This window comes from Bos indicus, chromosome 17, assembly GCF_029378745.1.
Source record: "Bos indicus isolate NIAB-ARS_2022 breed Sahiwal x Tharparkar chromosome 17, NIAB-ARS_B.indTharparkar_mat_pri_1.0, whole genome shotgun sequence".
NCBI lineage: Eukaryota > Metazoa > Chordata > Mammalia > Artiodactyla > Bovidae > Bos > Bos indicus.
Genome location: NC_091776.1, coordinates 12,359,835 through 12,377,925, shown reverse-complemented (window position 1 = coordinate 12,377,925; position 18,091 = coordinate 12,359,835). Strand labels below are relative to the sequence as shown.

The 18,091-nt window shown below is 43.0% G+C and overlaps 1 protein-coding gene across 8 annotated transcripts in view; it reads right to left on the bottom strand.

Annotated features, from left to right (window-relative positions):
- Positions 1-18,091, bottom strand: part of ZNF827 (zinc finger protein 827) — a 190,585-nt gene that overhangs the window by 142,488 nt on the left and 30,006 nt on the right. For 7 of the 8 annotated variants that reach the window (XM_070769035.1, XM_019977811.2, XM_070769037.1 and 4 more), the window contains exon 2: positions 10,193-11,245. In XM_070769035.1, the coding sequence (XP_070625136.1) occupies positions 10,193-11,245 (1,053 nt within the window). Of the gene's footprint in view, positions 1-10,192; positions 11,246-18,091 lie in introns of those variants that run through there. The other variant, XM_070769036.1, reaches the window with a different exon arrangement.

Below are 18,091 nucleotides of genomic sequence, written 5' to 3'. Positions count from 1 at the left end.
AACCAAGTACTTCCTGCAAGGAAAGCAGGGATCACTCCTCCACCCGCCCCACAGGGGAGGGTGTCTGCTGTGACACTACACCGCTACACTTCTGGTCTACCAATTTATACTGCACAGGGTCACACGAGCCTCTGCTATTTGGGGATAGAGGAAATAAAAACAGAATTAAGGACTCAGGCTTTCTCTTCATGAGGGATCAGAAACATTTCCAAACTGGTTAAATACACTGTAATACACTCATGAAATAAAATGTAAGAAGCCCATTTAAAAAAATTAATTAGATCAATAGATGCTGATACAGAAACATGTCCAAGATAGTAGTTAGTGGATAAAGCAAGAATTGAAACTATAAGTCTAGAAGGACTTTATTTTTATTCTCTAGAAAATAGGAACCAATTGCTGCTCAGACCACTAGGTGAAAGGTTGATAGGGGACTTTATAAAGGATGTATCAAGCTGACAACACCCAGAAAACCATTACTCAATCTCAGCATCACTAAGAATGGATGCACATTGGGTGCCCTTTGATAATCCATGTATGAAATATTCTTACAAAATATTTAATCAAGCTTCTAGATAACTATTGAGTTTCCTGGAAATACAGGTGGTTTTAATAAAAAAAAAAAAAAGTTAAACACACCAAGAGGGATGGAATCAGCCAAATTCAGAATGTGGGACATTCTATGGAACAGATGACCCAGTTTCTTCAACAAGTAACTGGCATTTTAAAAAGGGAAGAGGTTATAGATGAAAAGACACTTAAGAGACAGATAAAGCAAATGCAAGGTGTGAAGCTTATTTCTGCTCCTGATTTGAATGAAACAATGATAAACGGACACTTTTGAGATAATTAAGAAAATACTGATTATAGCCCGGGTGTTCCATAATATCATATAACAATTGTTGATCCTATTACATGTAATACCAGTTATTGTGACTATGCATTTTTAAAGTCTTTGGTGGTGGTGGTGGTGGTGGAGGAGGTTTAGCCGCTAAGTCGTGATCAACTTGGGACCCCATTGATTAATGCCCACTAGGCTCTACTGTCCATGGGAATTCCCAGGCAAGAATACTGGAGTGGGTTGCCATTTCATTCTCCTCTGGGAGATCTTCCTGACCCAAGGATCAAACCAGTATCTCCTGCATAGGCAGGCATGGGCAAGTAGATTCTTTACCGGGGAAGCTACCAGGGAAGCCCTTAAAGTCCTTATGTGCTGTGCTTACTTGCTTAGTCATGTCTGACTCTTTTCGACCATGGACTGTAGCCCACCAGGCTCCTCTGTCCATGGGGATTCTCCAGGCGAGACTACTATAGTGGGTTGCCATGCCCTTCTCCAGGGGATCTTCCCAACCCAGCGATCAAACCCAGGTCTCCCACACTGCATGTGGATTCTTTACCCTCTGAGCCACCAAGGAAGCCCCTTAAAGTCCTTATGTATATGTAAATACTTGCAAGCAAATGAATATGAGGTCTGGGATTTGCTTTTAAATACTTGGGCAAAAAAGAAAAAAGAGAAATAGGAAGAATGAGATGAATAAATGAAACAAAAAATGATAATCTTTTTATCTGTATGAGAATTATCTAGAAATGTACATAGGAAATCATTAAGCAGTTCATTTTAAAGGACTGTGGATTAAAAGGAAGGGATCGTGGTGGGAAACTTGTTTTCATTGTATATTCCTCTGTACTATTTGAATTTTTTTAATATATACATGACTTTTATAATTTTAAAAGGAAATATTCCCAAGTGTAAACCTTTAAATAATCTTATTATTTATTCATGGAGTCAACTGAATCTCCACATGCAAAGAACCACTTAAAATGGATGGAATCAGAAGAGTTCTGGAATAAAGCCAGGGCATTCCAAAGATGCTGTTTTTACATTGCTTATAGGTGTAGGCAATATTGGTTAGCATAACGAAGGACCTTGAAAAAGAATTCTCTATCTGAAAACATATCCCTCAAGTCTGGAAATTCTACTTGTGATGGGTCTCATCACAGAACTCCCTTTTCTGATCAGGGGACAAGGGTGGAGACTGAGGATTTCCTTTTACTCTAGGAAAAGCACACTTTGTAGAAGCTTATCAACACGCTTTTTCTTAAACCACTCAAGCTCTCCTCCCATCTTATTGATCGCCTCTGCTGGCCTGGGCTCCTATCCCTGATTCAGCCTCTCACTGTCTATCCTTCACCGTCATTCCCTCCACTTTGACATCTGGATCACAAAGACAGCATGTTGAATAACAGATTTGAGAGGGAAGACTGAATCAGGGGCTTCCCTGGTGGCTCAGTGGTAGAGAAGCCGCCTGCCAATGCAGGAGACACAGGTTCAATCCCTGATCCAGGAAGATCCCACATGCCACAGAGCAACTAAGCCTATGCACCACAACTATTGATCCTGTGCTCTAGGGCCCTGGAGCTGCAATTACTGAGCCCAGGAGCCTTAAGTACTGAAGCCGGCACGCCCGTGCTCTGCAACGAGGGAAGCTGCTGCAGTAAGAAGACTGCACCCTGCAGCTAGAAAGTAGCCCCAGCTCTCCACAACTAGAGAGAAGCCCACATGGCAATAAAAATGCAGCAAGGCCAAAAATTAAATAAATGAATAAAACTATATATATATATAAAGACTGAATCAGGCCCCTAGGTAATATTACTGTCATAAGCCAAAGGGGGGAAAATGATAATGATGTCTATTTGGGGTCATTAAGAACATCAAAGTAATAAGAAAGAGATACACAAACAGGCTGCCACTAATCCCCATCTTCAGGAAGTACTTCCCACGGTCTAAACCCTAAACTGCCTTTTACACAATTGTCTGGGAGAGGAGAGAAAAGCTGAGATGTCATACCCTGACCTGAGATTTCATGGCACATCACAGGAAGGCAATCAAAAGGCATTTCCTCACAAAAGGAACACCTCTGGCTTTGCCTGGACAACTGGCTTTGCCTCATGTGACCAACAGGCCTCCTATTTTTCCTGACACTCTCCACCCCTGCCCTAATAAGCGAGTCTACATTGCATATGGATCAGACTCCACTGCATTAAACCCTGCATATTCATATTTCATATACATTAATTTTGTTTGGGAGCCATGCTTTCTTAGGTTTAATTAATATCAAAATATACATGAAAAGTGCACAAATTAGGGTGCCCTTGGACTGACTGGGGGGAAAAGTTCAAATAGTCATAATGAAGAGAAACTAACTGCAAGATAAGCGGTCCAATAGTTACCCTACTGTGACTACTGGACAATTGTAACTGATCACTGCAGGAAAGGAAGACAGAAGCCAACGTAACTGGAAAACACCGATCAAGCTTAAAAATTTGAATTTCCCCTGGTAATATTTGCATTCTTATTTATTAAAAATTTATATTTTGGTAAGATGCTTTCCATACATATATGATGTTGTTAACTACTTCTGAGAAAGACAGAAGTAAGGATGGACTCTATTTTGTATGCCAAAATATTTTCAAGGAACTGACAGCTGTAAATTTCACTTAGATTTAGAGTCTAAAGAAATATGACCACTTCCTCAGAATGAACCACAATATGTTTTCAAGGTAACAGGATGGAAATGTTCATAATTTTACCGAGTTTACAACTGTTCAATGAACAACTTCCCTGCAATACACCACCAGTTAGCATCACTGCAAACAAAACTAAATTCCCCCAAGAGCTACTAGAGCTGGTGCTGTGGATAGCTGCTGATGTGCTCCCTTGGAGAAAACATGTTCTCTTTATAAGCAATAATACTATTGGAATACAACAGATAATAAATGTGTATAAAATGCCTGTCATGGAGGCTCTTGGTAGTGGCTACTGTAATGACAGTAGTGAGAGTGAACTCTTCCCTCCAAAGCAGAAAACTTACCATCAAAGCAGGTATAAATCCAAACAACTGACATCACACAATAAACACGTAGCCCAGGGCCTAATCCAACAGGACAGATTATTCCTGGGGCCAAGAGGAAATAAAATTCAGTAGGAATCCACAGTGCTGTTCAGGTAGGTCCAGCTCAGCCTATGCAGAGTTCTGATGTCAGGCTCAGCTCAGCAGGGAAAGGAAGATGGAAAAGATGGAAAGGGAGAAGAGCAGGGTGGAGGCAGGAACGGGCTGGGGCAGAGCTGGAAGTCCTTACCTACACGTCTCAGGCACCCAACACAGGGCCAGGGATCAAGTACAATTCAGTAATTGTGTGTTGGACTGAAATTCAGTAGAATTTCATAATGAAATTCAGTAGAATTTCATAATGAAATTCAGTAGAATTTCATAATGAAATTCAGTAGAAAGGGCTGGGTCAAGATAGTATCCCAAAAAATGAAACAAGGACTGGAAATAGAAAAAAAAAGGTACAGGAATCCACCAGTAAGTCCCAGCAAAAGAGGTGTTAACTCAAGAGCAATTGCTTTTCACACATTATGCCAACACACATCTTGAAAGAATGAGTAGGGAAGCCACGATGATCACACAGAGATGTTCACATACTCATGGCTCACTTGTTTCCAAAATGAACTCCCAAGCAGCTTATAATCCAAATGCATGCAGTGTGACTACCTCATTAATAAAGTACAATCAGGTATGTCCATCTATCTACAAAGGACAGGATCTGTCCAAGGCAGAGAGATCGTGCAGGAAGTTTGAGAGTGAATTCTAAGAAGCAACATATGTAATCCAAAACTTGGGGGAAAAAAAAAAGTTTTGAGTGGATAGACAAATAAAGTGAAAGAAAGTAAAAGTAAGGAATTTTAAAGCAGGGAAGAACCTTGAAGATACATCTTAACCTGTTCAGCGTGCAGAGGAGGCAACTGACTTGGGATGGATGCTTACAATGGTCCCTCTGCGCATGAGTCGCAGAGCAGTGACGACAGACAGTCTCTTCACCTGAGGTCGGTGCTCTGCCCTACTGCCTATATGTAAAAATTTCATTCGGCTAAAAAAAAAAAAAAATGGAGGGTTTTAACTGAATCATTGTAGATCAATGTAGGTATTTTTTAACAAATGTTCGTTGTTTTATAGGCTTTGAAATCAAACTTTGCCTTGCTACATCCTAAGTGGCAATCTGTAGAAAATCAAGATAATTTGCAAGTGCATAGTTTCTGCAAACAGACCTCTCCATACACACCTAAGGAGTTTAAGATGACAGGTGGCCCTGGCTGTCTGTAATCCATGCACCATCCATCTCGACTCTAGGACCACTAACCTACTACAGCATATGTATGTAGGATAAGACACCCTCCTTCGTAACAACATACAGGGATTTGGTATCTTTCCATGGAATTTATTGGGCAAGTCTTTCAAATCCTATTTCAGGGAAACACAAAACTCTGTTGATCATGGATGTCCCTGGGTCCTTCTGTTGTTACTGACATTGAGATATTGAGATAATTGATGCATATTCTAACAACTGGTAAATATTTAGTAAAACTTACAGAAAAGCCTGATATCTAGAGACAATCTAAGTTTAAGTCACTAGGGAGATATTATGGAGATGAGCGACATAGAGTTCTGAATCTTGATTAAAAAGCGAATTCCTTTTCTAAGGAAGTCCCTGTATGCGATCATCCCCAGATTACGGCTCTAATAATGATGGACCTGAGGGGAGTATCAGAAGAGGTGACCTGTCTTTCTGGACTTTCTCTGCTTTTGCAATAATGTTAATAACATCTCATAAATAGGAATGAAAACAGCAGCCAGAAAACCCTATCTATTGACCCAGGAAATAATCTTAGCTCCCAGCTGTATGAGACCAGCTTGCTTCTAAGCATATTTAAATTTTGTTCAGGAAAATAAGACGTTTTGGAAGACATTCTCTGGGAAAGGCTCCTCGTGATTTCTTTTAACCAGGAGCCTGGCATCCTGGGAATCTTGGTAGCTTTCTACAAGAAACTTTGTCTTTAAAATAAAAACTATTTATTTTGTTCTGAGCTGCAGCAGAACAGTAGCTTCAAAGAGAATTGAGTCAATGTGTGACATTTATCTTTAGAGCAAACGGACATAATCTTCTCTCTACCGTGTCCCCTTTCAGAAGAGCAGTGTTGCATGTGCCGGGGCGTGGGGTCACATAAAAGAAACCTCCTACTCCAGCATCACCTCTCTTTGCAGGGGGAAAGGCTATCGAGTGATGGACTCTTTAAGGAATTAAATACACTATGACCTGGCAACAACCAAATCCTGTTCAAAAAAGAAGAATAAGGCCAGACCTAAAAGACACTTTTTTTTTTTTCATGGTTTGGACTTCCCTTGACCTAAAGAAGGTCAAAGAAACGCTAGTGTCTAAATGACTCAACACAAGGCTGGCTTTTCTAACACATCTCGCTTTGTAACTCCAGAATCAACTTTATATGCCCTTTGTGCAACATTTTGAGAAAGAGCTTCAAAATGTAAGCCCTGCTTAGAATCAGGATGGTGTGTATTTTTGTGGATTTTTTTGGGGGGAGGGGTGTGGGGGGTTATTACTTGTTTATTTAAGTCAGTGGGCAACAGAAACCCTTTCCCTGTGAGAAGTCAGTCCACCCACCTATTGTGAATCAAACTTAAGATTTCTTCCAAACATAAAAATGAAAGTAGTCATGAGAACTGTTTAGAAGCATGGGTGACTGCATCCCCGTTAGGCTTCTTAGGTAAAATCGAGTCACACCCAAATCCAGCCCCCAGGTGGCTCTGAAGCCAACAGTGCCAAGTGGGGAAGGGGAGAGGGGGGAAGGAGAGAGCAGGGGAGGTGGGGGACGGATGGAAAGACCCACCTTCCCTCCCACTCCTCAGATGCAAAAACTGGTGAGGGACCTAAGCAACACCAGCCAAATCATCTCTCCATGGTACAAAGATAAACAACAAAATCAGATATTCTATCAACTTCTTAATCCATAACCCTGTTAGGATCCTGGGAAGTGATAACACTCACTTTAAGTGACAAGTGCACAGAGGCACCGCCTCTCCTGTTTCCAGTTCATGCAATAAGCAACAGAACCTGTCCAGCAACCTAAACATCCACCAACAGATGAATGGATAAAAAAAAGTGTGATATATACAGATACATACAACAGAATAATACTCAGCCATTAAAAAGAATGAAATAATGCCATTTGTGGCGACATGGATGGACCTAGAGATTATCATACTAAGTGAAGTAAGTCAGAGAAAGACAAATCACATGATGTCATTTCTATGTGAAATCTAAAAAATGATACAATCAACCGATTTACAAAGCAGAAACAAATTCACAGCCAGAGAGAACAAACCTATTAACAAAGAGGAAAGGCAGGAAGGGATTAATTAGGAGTACAGGATTTATAGATAAACAACACTACATATAAAATAAACACCAAGGGTTTACTGTATAACACAAGGAACTGTATTCAACATCTTGTAAGAACCTATAATGGAAAAGAATATGAAGCTATACAACGGAAAATAACACAGTACTATAAATCAACTATAGTCTAATAAGCAGACTGTAGTAAAATTTAAAAAAAAATTTTTTTTAATTTAAAAGAAACAGAACTTGAACTTAGGATGCACCCACATGGATACACAGGGGATCATTTTAAGAGCCCTCGTGCTTTTCCTTGCAGCAATCTTTTCTCTTGTCTGAGTTCTGCAAAACGAAATGTTTCTTTTTAAACACAATACTCTGTCCTCGGAGCTACCTCTTGGAGTGTGAACAGATGTGCATGGAAAACAGGGGTCCCCGCCAATCAGCAAGAGAGGTGGCAGGGTCCCGTTTCAAGTTCTTTCCCCTCCCCTTCAACTGGAACGTGGTCATTGATCCAAATAGTAAGTGTTTCAGCAACAGAATAAATTCAGTAAGGAGAAAAGAAAAATCGATTTCTTACAGACCTCCATATTCAATCCTGCTGAGAAGCCTGGTGGGCGTGGTTTGTGCTGCGCAGTGTGCTGTGCTTAGTCGCTCAGTCACGTCTGACTCTTTGTGACCCCACGGACTGGAGCCCACCAGGCTCCTCTGTCCATGGGGATTCTCCAGGCAAGAATACTGGAGTGGGTTGCCACGCCCTCCTACGGGGGATCTTCCCAACCCAGGGATAGAACCAGGGTCTCCTGCATTGCAGGTGGATTCCCTATTGTCTGAGTCACCAGGGAAGCCTGTGGACATTTAAACCAAAACAGGGGCCCATCTTGTCCCTGGGTTGTAGATTCGACAACAAAACAGGCAAAAATAGTCTAGCCCACCCTGGAAGCTTGAGACCTCCCCTCTTCCTCACATGCATCTAGTCACCTGAATGAAAAGCTCATACTTCATAACTTGCTGGTTATAGCCATGACTCTCTAAAATGACAAAGCCATTATAGTCAGCCTTCAGGAGACAGTCTTACCAGGTCCTTCTTTCCAAGCCACCAGCAAGCTAAAGTTTATTACTCTTTTGTATAAGCTTTTCCAAATAACTAATGTCCAAGTGAATGTATAGGAGAAACACCATTTAATTCAGCTATTTAAGAACCATATGAAGAATATACATAAAGTAACATTTTACTTAGATGCCCACACCTCTCTTTCTGCTGCTCCCCATAAATGAAATTTTTATAAACCAGGAATGATTAATTCCCTTATAAAAATTACTCTGGTCCCTCTGTTTGTCTCCTTGTTCCCTAATTTTAGCCATTTCTCTCTTTATCTCATCAGATGGCAGGTGAGAAGTGAGGAGAAGGGAAACTCAGCATTGATAAAATTTTAGGAGTTTATTGACATTTCAGAAACCTTGGAGCAAGCGGCCTGGATCATGTGAAGAGTCATAAAAGTTCCATATATCCATTTTCCTAGTTCTATTCTGCTGTTTACACAAGTTTTAAAGCAATTATAATGAGTACATAGAGCTTATTCAGCAATTTAAATGGAAATTTGTCATAAACGCATCAAACTGATGTTAGCTGTGATTGTTCAGTCAATGATTTGCCATTCTGAGCCCCCTCTCGTCAATGTGGCTGCAAATAATCAAAAGTTGGCCAGACGCACACAATGGCAGTGTTTCTACTGATGATGACACACGTGGCCCGCTTCCTGTTCAGGTCTGGCAGGATATCCTCCAGAGACATCTGAAACTCCATACATCCCTCTCCAGGACCCTGTTTTTTACCACGGGCATAATTTAAAAACAAACCAGTACAAGAAATGATGTTTCCACTGTGAGGACCCAAGTGACTAAGTTTCTCCCTCGGATGAATAACTGTGAACGTCAAGGCTCTAGAAGATCGCAACTTCTCCTTTGAAAAGACCATCCCCATAAGAAAAACCCATGATTCACATTTTCCACATGCACATTCCTTCAGAATCTGATTGGACTGGAATAAAATAAAGAATTTGCAGGAAATGCTTTGATTACATCTGAATGACAATATTCTTTAGAGTTCTTATACAATAAGAAATTATATAAGAACAGAGTATGTAAAGGCTTATGTCCCACCAAAATTTTAAAAAAATGCTAATGTAAGGGTATACAAAAGGGGTCACATGAATTGCGAGATTGGGATTGACATGTATCACTATTGATATAAAATAGATAATTAGAACCTACTGCATGGCAGGCACATTGCTCTGTGTATGACCTAAATGGGAAGAAAATCCAAAAAAGGGCGATATATGTATACGTATAGATGATTCACTTTGCTGTACAGCAAAAAGTAATGCACCATTGTAAAGCAACTATACTCCAATAAAAAAATATATTTTAAAAAGTATATAGTGTGATAAATTAGGGCAGAATAGTCACTGATGACACAAAAGTCCATTTGTGATGGAAGCTGTAGGACAGTAAGCTCTCTCTTGTCAACTATTTCAAAAGCAGTGAGTTTTTTTTTCCCTCCTGTGCAGTGATGCCATGCACTCCATGACAAAGATACTTTGATCTTCTTCCATTAAATATATCTTGTGTGGACCTAGTCTGAACTCGGTAAGGTGAAAAAAAAATCGTTTCTATGAAAGGGAAGGAGTACTGTATGTCTCTAAGATTATTCATTACCTTTCAAAAATAAAGCTATTGGTGAAGTCTTCGTGTCATCCATACATGAAAGACCCACCCTGAGGCTGCTTACTTATTTTGTCGTTGCTTCTGCTTTTTTATTCCTGCCTCAGATCGGATGGGGAACGCACGCGAAGAAAGAAGGCAATGAATTAGACATTGCAATTGACAGGCAGAAAAAAAAAGACTTAGAGGCTGATGGAAATGAAAGCATCCATACCTGAGTTGGAGGGCTTAGACACTCTTCCCTTGGGAACTGGGAGCAACAATAATTCCAAGGACTGTGGCGGTGGTGGAGGAGGCGGCGGAGGCGGCGGCGGAGGAGGCGGGGTTACTTTCTCTTGCTTCTTCTCCGAAGGCGGTGGCGGTAGAGGGTCCTCAGGCACCAGTGACGATTTCTCAGCCAGAAGGGTCCCGGCAGCCCTCGCTGCGACCTCTTTCAGAAGGGCCGCCGAGGAGGTCATGGAAGCCAGGGAAAGGAAAGAGCTGGCCGGGGGCGGGTGTTCCTGGCCAGGAGTCAAGCTTCTCTCGCTGACTTTCTTGGATAAAGCTGCCAAGGTGGAGCTGGCAGACTGGGAGCTGAAAGGGGAGGAAAAGGACTCAAATCGCACGGTCTCCTCCGTCCTGGTCAGCGATTTGTCCTGCAGGACGGCATTGGCTGCAGCTTTCAGTTTGAGGATGGCGGAGTCCGGGGACAAGTCGCAGGTGGTGGTTGAGTTTGGCAACCACTTACCTTGATTCCATAGGAAACGGTTACTTGGAGGGTATTGGTCATTCTGTTCCTGCTTCTCGGCCAGCTTCCTGGCCAGCACGCTGAGCTGCTGGGCGTGGTGGGACGGTGGGGAAAAGGAGAGATTCGAGCCCGCGTTGACCGGGGATTCCACCCTGCCGTTGGCAGTGGCCGCGGCATCCAGTTTGAGGGAGCCGGCTTCCAGCAGCCGCCTCAAGTTGCTGCTCAGGGGCTTGGTGGAGCCTGGGTGGTCCTCCTCACACAGAGAAGACACGCCGGGGGAGAGGTGATCTGGACACTGCAGTGGGTCTCGCAGGACCTCCCCGTCGAGTGCCACCAGCTCCAACGTGTGGCTGCTGGGGGTCGCGCTTCCCAAGGAGGTGTCTGGAGACGTGGACTGCTCTTGGATCCGGTCCTCCAGGCACAGCTTATAGTTCTCCTGGACTTCTCCATAGGAGGCTTCCGACGGCGTCTCCGAAGAGTTCCCATACCAGTGTTCTCCTTCACTGAGTTCTCCCTCCGCCTCGTCCTGCCTACTAACATCTGGGGGAATTAAGAAGATCCGGTTTACTCCCAAAGCAAGCAACAAGAAAGCCTGAAGACAGGCAAAAATGGAGTCGTGGACATGCTACCTCTGCCCTGCCCCCACCCCCCACAAAAAAAAAAAAAAAACAACAACACACGAAAGACAGACACAACCTTCCAGCAGGTCAGGGGCTGGGTCAGAGCCTCTGGACCTAAGCTTGAAAGGATGCTGAATGGGCCACAGTTTAAAGCACAGCCACCTTCTACACACGTTCATCCTTTTCTAATTATTTCAAATCAAGGGAAATGGAAGAGGAGGAATGAGGAAAATGGAGCTGGTAAAGAAGAAACTGGATGCAGAAACTGCTTTTCAGTGAATGGGGGAAATGGGGAGAAGCTTGTGCCCAGGTAAAAAGTGAGCATGAGATCTTCAAGATCGTGTGGGAATGAAAGTGACAGCCAGACATAGGGGGAAACTGGATGATGAGACCCAAGGCGGTAGGAAACTGCCTCTCGCTTTCTAACTCCACCTCAGGCCAGTCACTTAGCTGGCTTGATAGAACATGCAATTCATTTTTTTTTTTAACTGATCAAAATATGTAAATAAAAACTTGCTTATTAGATATTCTACCAATTTCACAGAGTTGTTCTGAAGCTTCCATCATAATAAACATGCGACCATGTTTTGAAAAAACAGTAGAGTACTATACAAAAATGAGATCTCACTACCAAACACTATTCACATTCCTGGTTTCTTAAAGGGACAATCTCTCCCTGACTTCTTAAAGGGACAGTGCAAACTGCTTGTCTGAGATCCCAACCCTCAACTTGCCAGCCCTCTCAACATAGGCAGTGATGAGTCACTTGTTCCCTCACTGCACCGAGAGTCCCCTTTCCTTATTTTCTATCCATGAGTTTATCTGTCCACCCTCACTGCTCTCACTGGACCCCGGCACCAGTCAGCTGGGACTCGTAGCCTTTCCAGGAGCACAAGTGGGCTCTGCCACTTCTCTGCCTTTGCACAAAATATTCCTTCAACCTGCGATGTCTTCCCCCAGAAGGCCTGACTGTCCAATTCTGCCCATCCTTCAACCCCCAGGTCAAAGGATTCCTCCTCGTTATTCTCCCTAGAACTCAATGTCAGAATTAATTTCTCTTTCTCATTCATTCACTCATTTATTCAACAGCTAAGGAGGGAGTGGCCTGCCACATGGCAGGCATTCAAGACTGAACAATGTTGAACAAAATGAAGATCCTGCCTTCTTAGAGCTTACATTCCGGTGAGGAAAACAGATGTTAAACAAAATGAATAAATGAGTAAATCCTAGAGAAAACCAGAGAGTGGTAAGTGTAATGGAGAAACATACAGAGCAGGACACAGAGGATGGGGGTAATGGGTAGGAGATAAGTTGTCATGTTCAACAGTCACACTTAGGGTGAGGCTTCACTGAGGTGGTGACATCTGTGCAAAGACTTGAAAGACATCAGCAGTCGGTCATGCAGCCATCTCTGAGGGAGGGGGCCCAGGCAGAGGAGGGTCTGATATAAATGCCCTGATGTGAGAACTTGCCTGGTACATGCATGGACCATCAAGGAAGCCAGTGAGTGTCAGAGCAGAAGGAAAGTCAGAGAAATAACGAGAAAGAGAGAGATTTAAAGGAGGGAGGCCGAGCCTATCAGAAGGATGCTGTAAACTACCGAATGATTTTCTCATCTTTTGCAATTGGAGTGACTGGGAACCACTGGAGGGGCAGCGGCGGGGCAGTGACATGACATGACTTATGTTTTCCAAGGTCTGTTCTGGCTGCCTGTGGAAAAGAGAATGCAGGTGCAAGGTGGGAACAGGGAGGCCGATCGTGGGGAGAAGCAGGCAGGTTCTGTACGTATTTTGAATGCAGACCCAACATTCCCATTTTCAAAATATTGAGTCTACTATGGACTTATCTTCTAAAAAATTAAGTGACAGGGTTCCTGAAAGGTAGGGATGGTGGCTTACTATGTACAGATTCCACATATGCCTTCACAATGCCTGGTCCCTAGAGAGTTCAATGATGCTTTAGGGATGGAGCCAAAATTCCCCACTGTGCCAAGTTTTGCTACATATATCGTGCTGTTTCTTTCCTGAATAGAAATAGCTGGAAATAGTAATGCCCAAACTACAAGCTAATACATCGATCTTCCCATGCTCTTTAGAGAAGAAATGTCACAAATGACAAATTCTCTTTCACTAAGTTACAGTTCTGCAACTCCTTCCTGAGATTCCTTATTAAGTTATCACGAAAATATAAAATATCAAATGGGATTTGCTGGAGAAAAGCAGGCAAAATTGAGTTTTCTCTGTTAAAAACAGTCTGGCTCCTGGTGATTTGCCACATTTCCTTCTTCCCATCTGATTTCGACATTTGTCATCTTTCCTGAAACCGGCGGGACCCAGAACCACTCATCTCACCAATGGCTTCTCGAAGAGATGCTCTTTACCAACCACCAAGCAGCCAACATCAATTTCAACAACAGGGTTGATTTTATGTTCCTTTTTGTAAATTATGCTTTTGTCAAACTAGAGTAGCTCTCCATAGTCAAGATTGATGTAGAACCTTGCGTGCATGCTAAGTCGCTTCAGTCGTGTCCAAAGGCCCACCAGGCCCTTTGGCCATGGGATACTCCAGGCAAGAATACTGGAGTGGGTTGTCATTCCTTGCAGTCTGGAGCAATTAACAAGGTACATAAAATCAGGGTTTTAAGAACCACAAAGAATCACAACCACATCCGTGTACAGTCTTGTCATTTTACTGAGACTATTAAATATTCTTAAGGTTACGGTGGATCTAAAGCACACACAGAGCTAACTTACTGCTAACACTGGAACCCAAAGCCCAAATCTCTTAACATCTGGCCCAATGATCCTTTTCAAAGCCCCTGCCAGATGCCCTCTGAGCAGCATCTTCTAGAAAATCTGAGCAGCTGTCCTTCCACCCTCTGGAAAGAGAAATCAGCAAGTGAATTCTCATTGATAAAGATATCATTCACTCTTATTTTCAGATAAACCAGTAAGAGCTAAGTACCTGTTATTTTTATAATTTCTCCATTCCCTCTCTGCCTCTTCTTTGTTGCTGTTCTCAAAAATGGATTCAAGTGCCTAAAAAATTTGGCACATCTTCTGGCAAAGCCCCAAAGGCAAAGTTTAATTTCCTGCCCACTCCAGATGTGAGAAGAAAATTCACCCCCTGCAGACGTGCTGAAGCTGGTGAGTGGGTCAAAAACTAAAGAAGTTGTCAATTCAGGCTCTAAGCCCATCAAACAGTGATAAGGAGATCCAAATGTTCCAGAGTGATACAAACAGCTGATAACTACGTTTAAAGCAACCTTCTCAACCTCACCAAAACACAAGCCCAGAACATGCAAACAAAGCATTTCTTAAACAGACCAATTTAAGTCCTCTAAAATACCCAGATATTCTTAACCATCTACTGCTCTGTGCTTTGTAGATACACTCACTGAGATACATACACTCTTTTTGTACTGCAAGAAAACTCAAATACCTAAAGAGTACTTTTTAAACTCATTTTGTTGTTGTTGTTTAGACGCTAAGCCATGTCCAACTCTTTAGAGACCCCATAGACTGTAGCCCACCAGGCCTCTCTCTGTCCATGAGATTTCCCAGGCAAGAATACTGGAGTGGGTTGCTATTTCCTTCTCCGTGGGAATCTTCCAGATTCAGGGATGGAACTTGGGTCTCTTGCATTGGCAGGTGGATTCTTTACCACTGAGCCACCAGGGAAGCCCTTTTAAATTCATAATATTCCATTAATCGCTTTTCTGAAGATGCTGCTACTGCAATCATGGTTATTTAAATAATAAACCAGCAAATAATCGTAGTGCATGGCCTCGAAGGAGTCAGACCAGAAACCCGAGGAGAAACATCTCTGAAACTATTGTGTTATCACCTGAGGTCAAGTAAACGCTGGGGTATGCACTCAGAGAAATGAACACAAGAGAAGCTGGGACCCACAGAGGGTGAGAGAAAAACCCTGAAAGTCTCCAACAAATGTGCTTTCACTTCATAAAAGAGCAGCAACAAGGATTTTCTCCCACGCATAAATTAATTTGGTTTCCCTTCTGCTGGGCTGCTGTTTATTTTCACATTCCGTTTCATCCAAGAGGTGTTCCTTGGTCCAGTTTTGGGGAGCTCCCCTTCAGCAAGGTCTGTGGGCCACCTCTGCCCCCAGCACCTTTCAGGCTGCAGGATGAGAAAGGCTTCTGTCACTGGGATGCTCAAATAGCATTCCCTCCATCTAAGGAATTAATTTGTTGGACATCGCAAACTTTAGAACAAACGAGGCTTGTCTTTTGACCTTCTTTCACAATTTGAGAACTCATCCCCATCCCCAGCCCCTTCACCCATCCCCACCCCTCTCCCTCCCAGAGCTGTGAGACTCCCGGAAATGCTGTCTGAGCATCCAGCATCCACCATGGATTTCACAGTTTTTCTAACTAAGTCTCCAGGGGAAGCCTCTGAATGGCCAATGTAAATAACTCCCTTCTAGATGCATTATTTTTAACCTCTAGAATAGGAAGCTATTTCCATTGCTAATTTTACCGCAACCTATGTCTCTGACAGCCAGGTTCACACTCATTCCTGTCAATTTTACACAACAGTCTGTTTCCGTGTTTTTCCCTTTAAATCAGAAACTCAGAAAGAATTAAGAATAGAAGCAGCGCAATTACAGAATGAAAACACGCTGAATATATTTTGTTTCCATGTGGCAAATATTTCTCCTTTGGGGAAAACAAAACAAAATTTCACTACCTAACACATTTATTTACAATTCAGTTCTCAAGCAGAGAAACTGAGTAATTTGAGATCTACCACTCTTGCTGCATTTTTTTTCCAGCTCACTTCATTTTTGGTTTGACAGTTTTAATCAGGTGCATTTAATTGGACCGATATTCAACTCAAAAGGTCCTTGTTCAGAAAGATCAGGAGGAGAGAGAGAAAAAAATATAAGAAGGCACCTATTAATTTTCATGCCTTTTGGCTGAGGTTAAAGCTAGTAGAGACGGAAGCCGAAAAGCCTCAGTTCTTAATCTACCCACAAACCATTGCCACCAGTCAATACACACAAATCTCATCGGCAGTTATTGAAGAGCATCAGGATTAGGTTCTTAGGACTCACCTGGATGGAGCTGACTCATGGTCAGTCCTCTGGCAGCCAACACCCTCTTCTTGTGACCACATGTGTATTCACCTGATCCCTAACTTTCCGGTTTATTTGCATCTAAAAATATTGCATGTTTTCCATTTCCACCTAATATGCATCCATAGCTAAACAGGCCACTATCAGTATTATCAGTTATACCAGGAATATCCACCTTAAAACATACAATAGATTTTTCCTTGCAATTGTGCACGAAAGCAGTTTGTAAAGTTTACACAACAGTGTACAAAAGCTATTAGTAAAACCAATGCTGATAATGGATTTAATTCAACATTTACTGAGCATTTACTATTAACATATTCAGGGAACTGCTCTCTGCAACAGAGAGCCTCAGAGACAGTAACAACGTCTAGGCCAACAGTTTATAATTAACAGGGGAGCAAGAATTGCACAAGCCTATGAAGCACACAGAGTCCTGTGTGCCTAAGAGAGCAAATCATTCATTCCAATCATGCAGGTGGCTTTGGAAATGGACCGTGGAGGACGCAGAAGATTTCAATAGATGACACTGGAAATTCACTTATAAGAGGGCTCCCTCCTCTGCAAACTATCAAACGGGAAATAGCCCAGTTGTGGAGTAAGCTAATATTCTGGTGACCTTGTTAGACAGATTCACTTAAAGAAAATGTTTTCAGATTCTCCACTCTTCACATTTTAAAAACACCCCATCTATTGACTGGTTAAGGGCAGATTGACCAACTACGTTACTCAACTCATTCCTTTTGAAATCAAAAAGCCATTAGGTTATACATGCCTGAAGTAGGACAATGAGGCAAGCGCTGACCAAAGCAGGGGTAGTTGGGCTCCTGTGGTTGTCAGTGACGAGGACCGCATGCGTGAACGTTCTCGGGTCACGTTCTCAGTCCCTCTATCAAACATGGAAAGGGATGCATGTCGCTAGCGCCAGAGAGGGTGTCCAAAGCACCATCAGGGCTCCCTCTCATTTGTGTCTAGTCTCTTCTGGGAGGTTAGCCTCCTCTCAGGTCACCTTTGCTGTGCTGTGCTTAGTCACTCAGTCATGTCGGACTCTGTGACCCCGTGGACTGCAGCCATCCAGGCCCCTCCGTCTATGCGGATTCTCCAGGCAAGAGTACTGGAGTGGGTTGTCATGCCCTCCTCCAGGCCAGCTTTCCCAGGGGGCAAAAAACCTGGCGCACAGGTTCTGGAGTCCACGCTCAATGACGTATGTATCACAGGAGAAAGGTCTTTCCCCCTCTGATTGGCTGCTGGAGGTCATGTGCCACTCCCTGGACCTACCGCTGAAGCCAAGGGGCGGGCTCTACAACTGGCTACACGTGGGTCACAGAAGAAAAGGGAAGAGGCACCCGGAAGACAAAAGCAGTGACCTCAGTAATGCTTAATGAAGGTTTAGCGTGCTGCGCATCAGGTTGTTCTGAACCGATTTTATGATCCTGAGCATAAAACATATCCTCATTTAGGCTGGTTTACTTGCCAATTTTTCGATCGTCCTTTTGTAGCCTGAAAGCCTCAGTACATCCCCCACACTGGTTCTGCCCTCAGTGAAGGCACCTCTCAGAGCTCCAGGCCTCCAAGTCCACAGTCTAAATGACACGCCCGCAATCGGCTCCGCAGGACCAAGCCGCAGAGACCACGGTTATTGAACCTGATGCCCAGGGGCACCCATCCC